This window comes from Lepidothrix coronata, unplaced genomic scaffold (assembly GCF_001604755.1).
Source record: "Lepidothrix coronata isolate B3197 unplaced genomic scaffold, Lepidothrix_coronata-1.0 Scaffold329, whole genome shotgun sequence".
Taxonomy (NCBI): domain Eukaryota; kingdom Metazoa; phylum Chordata; class Aves; order Passeriformes; family Pipridae; genus Lepidothrix; species Lepidothrix coronata.
The window spans coordinates 81,505-91,250 of NW_016690509.1; the positions used below are offsets into that span (position 1 = coordinate 81,505).

The 9,746-nt window shown below is 49.5% G+C and overlaps 1 protein-coding gene across 1 annotated transcript; it reads right to left on the reverse strand.

Moving 5' to 3' along the window:
• Nucleotides 1-557: 557 nt before the first annotated feature.
• On the reverse strand, nucleotides 558-9,542 carry MRPL21 (mitochondrial ribosomal protein L21). Its single transcript, XM_017838265.1, has 6 exons — nucleotides 9,493-9,542; nucleotides 8,856-8,944; nucleotides 6,770-6,933; nucleotides 5,119-5,171; nucleotides 1,280-1,383; nucleotides 558-788 (listed from the first exon to the last, which is right to left on the reverse strand). Exons 1-6 carry the CDS (start codon nucleotides 9,525-9,527, stop codon nucleotides 724-726), a joined length of 510 nt encoding a protein of 169 aa, XP_017693754.1. The 5' UTR covers nucleotides 9,528-9,542; the 3' UTR covers nucleotides 558-723.
• Between the last annotated feature and the right edge of the window lie 204 nt (nucleotides 9,543-9,746).

Sequence of the window (9,746 nt, forward strand, 5' to 3'; positions counted from 1 at the left end):
GCCCAGAAACACCCACAGACCTTGGCTGGATACACCTGGATACACCTGGCCTTGCATGTGCTGCTCAGAAAGGGACAGTGCTCAACATGCAGGCAAGGAAAACACCAGGATCTAGACACGGAATACACTCAGCAGGTCAAAACCCAACTCTGAGATAGGCACAAACCCCTCCTGAGCAACTGGTGTCTTATTTTAAGCGTTACACACGCAGACAGTGCAGTGCTGCTCACCTTCAGGAGGGCAATTTTCCAGCTCCATTTCCCACTGCTAATCCTTAAGAAGGACTTTCACCACTTGCCACGATCTGGGAGTAGATTTGGGGCCCTGCAGTCACCTTGTTTCACAGCTCTTTTTCAGTCCCGTGGGCTGTGGGCATTCCCTGAAGCCACACAATGCCGGGAATTACATGACCAGAGCTTTCTGAGAGCCTGAATTCCTAAAGCTCCCAGAGAGGTGTGGAGGCAAAAGGATGCACCAGGCACGAAGAGGTTGGGCAGCCAGCCATGGATCCCAGGTGTTTAAAACTTCCTGGCAAATAAAAACCATCGAGGCTGAAATGACAGTTCAAAAAATATTTCATTATTTCGAAAAGACAGCACGTAGAAGTTTCCATTTCCCACTACAGCAGCAAGTCCAGAACTTTCCAGTGCTGAGGCAGTTTTGTTTCCATGATTGCCTGGAGCAATGATGATTCCCAGCCACACCTTCCCCCCCCACCATCAATCAGGACAAACACGGGTAGATTTCGATGGTGTTGATCCGGAGGACGGTCTGGGGGTTCCTAATGACTGGAAAAGAAGGAAAAGAGGAAAGAAAAAAGGATCAGGATCAGGTGACAGCGCAAAGCCAGTGCCCACGTGGTCCCAGGGCTCCCATGGGACTGGGGCAGCCTGGTCAAGGCTTTACCATCCATTCCATACAAAAACAGCCATAATTTTCCCCCCCCTCTCACAGAAGGGAGAGTCATTTGGCAACCAAAACCTGCCACAGGACCCTGTCCAGGCTCGCTGTGATGACACATCCAACGTTTTAAGGCTTTGGGAAGAGAGAACAGGATTGCTTTCCAGCCCAGGAAGTTTATTGCCAGCAGGGTCAGGGAACACAAGGTGCTGGACTGAGGGGATATTAAATCCTGGTGCTCCGTGGGCACACTGGGGGCGGTGGGCTGGGCCCTGAGGGGCTCTGGGCACAGGGAGAACAACCTTCCTCAGACCCTTGTGCCATAATACCTCCCCCTCCCACAGCCAGCAGGGAAGGAGATGTGTTCTTTCCCTCTTACTTTTCTTCCTCTGATAGTTGTGCCTCTTCCAAAAGCGCATGTGGATTTTGGGCCACGACTCCGTCTTCTCAATCACTGTGGCCTCCACACGGACCAGGTCCTTCCTTAAAAATCAGTTAAATAACAAAGTGATGCTTTTAATCTTCCCCTTCTATTGGGAAAAGAGACACGGGGATAACACATCCTGCCTGACAGAGCCAGATCCTGCCTCCACAGCCCAGATCCGTGGAAACTGGAGAGTCACCGTGGGAGGACAAAGGCAAACCCAAAAACCTCCAGGTGCTGTACCTGGCTCAGGTGATGTGACAGTTCACAGAGCAGAACTTGCCAGTCATGTGAGGGATGAGATCACTCCACCTGAGGAGGCAGGAGTGAGAGGAACCTGCAGGAACTTGTGGGATTGTAGCAAGATAAAACTCCCCTGGCACCTTCAGGTGATCTCACGTGTCCTGCTTTGCTTTTGGGACAGGTTCAACCCCACCCACAGCCCCTTCTCCTGGTCAATAAAAGAAATCCTTCCTCCTCGTCTCCTGGTCACCACACAAGTCCTTCCTGCTTCTCTAAAGCATCACAGACAGCTGGAAAAAAAAGTCTCACCTGAGGAAGTCATGGCAAACCTTCAGTGCCCTGGGATTCATCCCACTGTTTCTGGCAGGAACAACAGCCAGTGGCTGCTGGAGCAATTCCCTTCTCCTCCCACACACCTCTTGTGCCTCCCACTCCTGGTCTGTCCTGTTTGTTTACCCCAGTTTGGGAGAGCAGATGGGGACTCACTGAGGATTCCAGGTACAGCTCTGGGGGAGCTCAGGTGAGGTCCCTCAAAGGCTCAAATTATTGCTGGATCTCATCTGTGCACACAACAATTCCCAGCCAGTACACACCCTTCCTCCCTCAGCGTGGAGACCAAGGGAATACAGCCTTTTACTGCCTTCACAGGTGAGTAAAACCAGAGTAACTGGACACACACCAACACCTCCTGCCCACCCAGGGCTTTGCAGAGCTCAGAGAAGAGAAAATCCCCTCCTTCCCCCCCTAAAAAAAAAATAAAAAAAAAAAATAAAAAAGCTCTGGGCTGTCCAGCTGCTCTCTGAAAAACTCCAGATCTGGAAAACAAGGTGGTGGAGGCAGGACCAGCTCCCTGTCTGCACAGCTCCTCCTCTCTGGGTAGGTGAGAATCTCCAAAAAAGAGCCAGACTGGAGCTCTGGCCAGGGGGGGTGGGTTTAGTCAGAGCCGCAGGGGAGGAGGAGCAGCCACCCTTCCGTGCACAGCACTGCAGAATGCCATTAAAAGCTCGTTAACTTTGCCACAGGAAGACATTTAAAGACCATTTTGCTGACAAACTGCTCTGTCTGCGCTTGAGGGGGGCAGAGGGGGAAGCCCATCCAGCCTAAATTGTTCCAGCAAGGTCACTGGGAGGCCAAAGGCTTCAGACAGTCACAATCCCTCTTAAAATCCACGCCGGGGGTGTGATTAAATCAGAGATTGAATCGTGGAGGGAGGAGGAAACCGATATATCTGCAGTAAGTGACTAACCCAGAAGAAAACAGATGAAAAAGAATCTAGATTTTAAGAGAGCAGTGGGTGACCCTGACATCCCAGCTCCAGGATGTGATCCAGATTCAGCACTACTGAACCACACACGAGCCCTGAAACGCTGAGGGAGAAACCAGAGAGTAAAATGCACTCACAGCCGTGGTTTACCACTGTAATTTGGGAGCTAAACTTCCTGGATTGAAGGCCCTGGTGAGTCCTTCTCTGTTGGACACAGCACCAGGAACTGCTGGTGAGAGGCTGAAGCACAGCAGAAACCAACTTGCTGGTGAAGAGCATGTGAGCAGAAAAAAAAGTTCTGAGCCAAACAGAGCCCGAGGGGAAAAAAAAATAAAAATCTCTATCAAATGTTTTAGGTATGACTGGAATGTCCATAAAAATAAGAAGGGGGTCACACATTTCCCAGAGCCCGACACAGCTGGGCCTGCTGCCTTCAGCAGCAAAATGTTTTATGGCAAAGCACGGGGGTGGGATTTTTACAGGAGGTAAAAGAAACCCATGCCTGAAATCTCATGGATCTGAGCTGGGCTGAAAGGTGTTGTCATGAGGCAGAGAAAAAAAAAAAGATCCAGGCAGGCTACAACCCCAGGGGATCATAACTCTTGGAGGTCACAATTCCAGCTGCCAAGCTCGCTCCCTGCAGGACCGAATCCCAGCCTGGCTGGCTGTGACAGGAACAGCTCCGTGGCCTTCAGCATTTCCACTGCAAAAACGGGCAGGGAGGAGCAGAAACAGGTTCACCTAGAGGGAAAAATTCCCCATCAGCTGTGTTTTGCCCAGAAACAAGCCAGACTTTCTCATGGAAGCACCTTTCCCTCCGCTCAGGTCTAACACGGGCTGGTGCCCTTGTGCCAGGCTGGGCATCCACTGACCCGGACAAACTGGGAGCCCAAGGGATTCCAGGGATTCCAGGAGCCAGCCAGGAGCTCTCCCAGAATAGCCTCCACCACGCAGATATGGGTTGGGGCACTGCTGGTTTTTTGGGGTTTAAAGGAGTGTCATCCCGGGAGGAATCAGAGGAACAAAGCAGGGCCAGCTGTCCCAAAGGTCTGGGAGCTGAGGGGGTGAAGTGTCTCAGGCACTGCGAGCACTCACTGGGTGTTTATTTACACCCAGTGTAAATAATAAACACTGGGGTGTTTATTTACAAAAGGACAGAAAAAACCAAAACTGCCTGTGATCTCATCCAGCCTCTCCTCTCCGAAGTGTCTGTGGTTCAGGGAATTCTGTGGGAAAACTGCAGATCATGCTGCTGGTGACACCCTTCCCTTCCTCCTTTCACCTTTCCTTTCTCTCTTCTCCCTTCCCCTTTCCCTCTTCTCTTTCTCCCTCTCATTCTTCTTTCCCCTTCCCTCAGGGGAAAGAATATATGTACCAATATGTACCAATATGTACCAATAACTCCTAAATACCACCAGCCCCTGAGAGAGACTCAGCAGTGAAACCACCTGAAAACCAGGTGGTTTTTCTAGCCTGAACCTAAAAGCCACCAAGAAATAATTCCCAGTTGTCCAAGTCCCTCCTTACCTGGCTGTTCTTTGCCAGAGTTAAAGCCAAGGCCTAAATGGGTGGTTTATCCACAACCAGGGCTTCCAGGTACTCTGAGCACCTGCAATGCTCCTTATCCTGTGTGTTTTCCCACTCAAACCTCCTGTCCCAGGGAGAACAACAGGTCAGGACTTTGCTTTTGCTGAGTAATAACACCTGGTTCACATCCCCCTTCCTTTTGGGAAGGAAAACATGGAGGGACCAAGGGGTTCTGTACAGCAAGTCCTACAGCACTGGGAAGGAGACAGTGCCAAGGGATAAACTTCCCACAAGTTCTCTGGCTGCTGGATTATGTGACTGAGAGGAAGGGAAAATTAGGAACACTAAAATCAAGACTAAGGCCTGCTGGGGCAAGGCAAGGGCAAAAGGAAACAGGTTAAAAACCCAATTCGGATTAAGGGACGGAAAAGGCTTTCTGGGGTATTTTCAAGATGACTGCCACCAAAATTAGAGTAAGGGAGTGAACAGGTTGAAGAGCAAGATTTCCTGGTAGTTTGTGCAAGGAGAAAAAGATCCAACTGAGGTGAATACCCTACAGTTACCTCAGGAGTGGGACTTGCTGCTCTCTGGGCACTGGGGAGGGAGAGAGTCAGCAGAGGCTGGTGAGCTGTTTTATTGGTGACTCTTTCAAATGGGCTGGGAAAAAGAGCTGATAAATCCCAGTTTCAGGGAGTGCAGAGCCCTGAAGCTACAATTAAATACAAAAAATGTAAGATAATTCCTTTATGAAGCATCTTACCCCAGCAGTGGCCTTCCAATGAGCGTGAAGTCGTCAGCACCAACCAGCAAAACCTGGGGAAAACAGATCGGCCATAAATCACTGCTCGTTGTCCCAAGAGAAATGCAAACAGGACCTTCCAAATCCTACAGACATAAAGGAGTCAGGCTGCTTAAAAACAGCAGGCCTTCCCACATTTCAAACCTGACACTAACTAGAGGGGTGGTGGGGAGGGAGCTGTTAACAGGCAAGAGACAAGAGTCATTAGTCTTCCAGAGAGCTCATCCCACTAAAACATGCTGCAAAGTATCTTTCTCCATGATCAGAACACACTGAACCTCTCTGTCCTGGCTCAACAGCAGCTGTAAAAAATATGGAAAGCAATCAGGGATGAAGAATAACCCGCCTCCTGTGGGATCTGGACAAATGGCAGCTCCTAAACCATTGGATTTTTATAGCAATTTTTACAGCAATTGCTACAAATCGCAGTGGAAAAACATTTGCCTAATTCTCCTCCATAAGGCCTCAAGATGGGAAATAAAGAAATGAACATCTGGAGGATTCACCACCCCAGGGACCTGCTGATTTGGGGCATTTCAGTCACTATCTCAAGGAACAGGCAGGATAAGAGAGGATACAGTGGGAAGAGGCAGCGTTTCACAGAATCATTGAGGTTGGAAGACCTTCAAGGTCATGGAGTTCAACCATCAACACAACAAAAGCCCCCCCAAAACAAGGCCCCAAAGTGCCACACTGAGAGCCATCTCTCCCAGGCTGCCTCCTTTCCCCCTCCAAATACTCTGGCAGCTGTTAAAACCTGCACAGAAACGGTCCAGAGAAGTTCTCACTCTGGTTTTAGACCAGAAATTGCCAGAAAAATCCCCAAAGGGTTCTGGTGTTAGGTAAGTTCTCACCTTCACTCCTATCCAGACCTTTGCATTCTGAGCTGGCTACACCACACACTGGCTCCCCTCTGTTTTACAGGGATGTGGGACACAGCTGAGGACATCCCTAAAAAGGTGCCTCAAAACTGGGCTTCGAAGCAGTGGACGAGCACAAAAACTTCCTTAATTACCTGCTTGGCTCTAACAACCAACATGAACATGAAGGCAGCAGATTTCCACTCCACAATATTTCCTTCCAGTTTGGATTAATGAGCCCTCTGCAAGATCCTGCTGGGTATCCAAGGCTGAGGATAAAGGTATGATTTGGATCCTGGCAATTCTCCCTCCGCCTCCACCCAGCCCAGTCAGATAAGGATCTCGCAGAGCCCTGAGGAGTGACAATCCCCCTGGGAGCCCTGCAAGGACTTAGAGGTTGGACTCTGTGATCTTACAGGTCTTTCCCAACCTAAATGATTCTGGGATCCGAGGTGCTGGAGTCTCAAGGCAAGCAGAGGCTTTCGCCGCTGTCTCTGGAAACAATAACTGTCATTTTCTTTTTTTTGGAAGAAGTTTGGACAACAAAAATCTGCCTCCCCACAGAGTCTGGCAGGACTCTGCCGAACAGAAATCACAACAATATTACCACTAACTGAAACTGGAACGAAACTAAGGGATTGGAACAGAGCAAAGAGCTGGAGCGAGGGCGGGAGATCCCACAGGGACGCGCGGGTTTAAAACCGGCGATGGGTTTTTGCCTCAAGGGGGTGCTCGCAGGGAACCTGCATCACCTTTTCCAGCCGGATCCGGTCTCCACACTCAGCCTCCAGCACGTTGTCCATCATGATCAGGTCTTCACTGGTGACCTTCCACTGCTTGCTGGCGAAGTGGACGACGGCGAAGAGCCGCCCGTACTCCCCCGCGGAGATCATCCCGTTCACCTTCTGCACCACCTCTGTTGGCAAACCACGGGCAGGGAGCAGGGCAGGACCCCCAGGAAGGTGGGAAACGCTGGTGAATACTAACCCAGCCGCTCTGCTCTCCCCCCAGAACTCTCATCTCCCGGGAATCTTTCAGCGAAGGATCAACGGCAATGTTGTTTCCCAGGCGTGCTTTCTTAAAATCTTAAAATCCCCTCTCCTAAAACCGATGCCCTATTTGTATTTTAGGTGCTGGCAAACCCACACGTGAGTAAACATCTGGTATATACACTGTGTAGCTACTCTACACTGCTGACTCTCTGCCTATTCCTCAGGTATCCCAAAATTTACTGTACTTGGATATAAAGCTCTTGTCCATGATGCCTGCATTTGGAGGATTTCCTCCAAATTCTCTCCATTTTCGAGTAATATGCAGAACAGCCCAGCCACTGACTAGTGTCTAAAGCATGCAGGAACATCGGGAAGGGCTTGGCAAAGTACCAGGGAAAAGGGCTCCAGCATATCACAAAGCCTGGCCTGGGAACTTGTACCTGCAGCGAGGACAAGAGAGAGCTGTCCCTCCCTCTTTCCCAGAAAAAAAATCTCTTCCCACATGCCCACAGAGTGGTGCCAGGAGCAGGACAGATGCCAGAGACCAGGTCCTGCACATGGATAAACATTCTCCGTGATCAGCTTCCTGGGCAGTGGCTCCAAACCCAAATTTTATGGGAACACCAAAAGGTGTTGCTCAGTGACACCATCCCACTGCCAAACAGCAGCTTCCCACCCTCCCGGGCTGCTCAGAAAAACAGGTTTTGCCTCAATGTCCTAAGAAGTGGCTGGATCTTTTCTTTTTTTGGAATGTAAACAGAACATCCCTTTGGGACAGACAGGAATCCAGCAGCCAGGCAAACCCAACCCAATCCTTACAGGAACACTCGGAAAGGGTCCAAGTTTCAAGCCAGAGGACACAAACTGTTAAAGGTAGAGGCAGGAACACGAATTATTTTTGCAGGGCAGTAGTAGCTGCTGCAGCTCCCACCAGGATAAAGAGCTGTTGATAACTCTTCCAACACCTCCAGTGCCAGGAAACATCAAGTGATTCCTGGCTTAGACCTCGGCACCACGTGGAGCGACCCTTCCTAAAATATCCACAGCCACCAGGAAATAAGAGGCAGAACTGAAATGCTCTCACTGCTGTTCCCTTTGGATAAGCCCAGCCAGGAGATAACGATGCAAAGCTCATCAGCAGCAGGAGGGATCCCATGAGAATCCATCAGGGATGGGACCATCCATGGGGATGGGACCCTGCTCCCCACAGGGCTCCAGGGACTCAAACTGAGCCACTCGTGGTTCACTCCTGGGTTATGTCACACCCAGGGACAGACTCCCATCTGTCACTTGAGCAATCCCAGGAGCACAAAGGAGGTAAAAATCAGGATCAAAAATCAGCCTGTGAGGAGACGTGGAACTCCTTTCCTTACGTCCCATCCCTGCAGGTCTGTCCTGTGCCCACCATCCAACTGCTCCTCCTGGCTGGATGTTCTGTTTTATGCAAAAATATACACCAGCTCTCCATGTGCCCACCATCCAACTGCTCCTGCTGGCTTTGATTTAGCCAATAAATGGAAAATAACTGGTTTCTCCTGTCCAAAAAAAGGCTTGCTTCGTGCCTTTTTCTGTTTGTTTGTTTGTTTTTCAGATATTGTGTGATGTTTCCTGCCACGTATCACATCAGGTAAGATTTCTCTGGGAACGCTACAAGCTACAAGCATAAACTAAAGGCAAATCATATTGTACCCAAATCTCCAAAACCAGCAGCTGGAGCACAATTCCAGTGACACTGAAACGTGTGAGAAATAAGACAAAAATGTGAATGACACAAACTAGCTCCAACAGAATTTATGCTCAATCAGGCATCAAGGCAATGCTGGAGGAATAGACTTGAGGCTTTTACCTGCATGATACTTGGCTTCTTCCACTGGATCTGGAAGTTTTGGCACTTCAGGCCACGGGGGTGAAGACAGGGAAGTTTTGGCAACAAGACTGCAAATGACAAGGTAAAATTCACTGCAGCAAACAGATACTGCCAAGAGATGTAAAACAGGGAGAGGAAAGAAGGTAAAAGGAGTAGAAATGGATTTAACTCACAAACACCTGACCAAAAGGCATCAGATTATAGTTAACAGCTAAGCAAAAATCTGTGATACCGCAAAACCAAAAACTTAGATTTCAAGAGGAGGGAGATTTGCCTTGGAAAAAGTCCCCGAGATGACCACAAGGGCCTTGTTTTCTGAAATCTGAACGTTTAGTAGATTAAGTAAATACCACAGTATTTACTAAATTTAGTGAACACCACCCCAAAGGAAAAAGTAAATACCATCCCCACCACGAGTGGGCAGCTCATGTTTTCCTGTGTGCCGAGACCCACGCTTTGTATAAACAACACAGGACGCACCAACTGCAAAAAATATTCAGGAATAAACACGAGATCTGCCAAAACTGACTCAAAATCAGTTGCATTCTACTGATTTACTCTGCAACACCCAGCAGAACATCCCAAAGGGCTTCGATTTAGCAGGAACTCGCGGTACCCGTGAGCACATGACCACAAGCACTGAGGCCTCATGGGGTTTATTAGGCAGGATTTGGGGTGCCATGCCAGAGGTGGAGATCCAAGGATCTCTGATCCATGAGGATCAGCGGGAAGATGCTGCCTCCTGCAGAGGGAACAGTAGCTCCTGCTATTCCCTGCTGCAGGAATTCTCTGCTCCTGCAGTGTCCCCTCCTGGTCGCAGCCAGCAGCACTCGGTCCATTCCAACACGGGGAACGGAATAAAGGCATAAA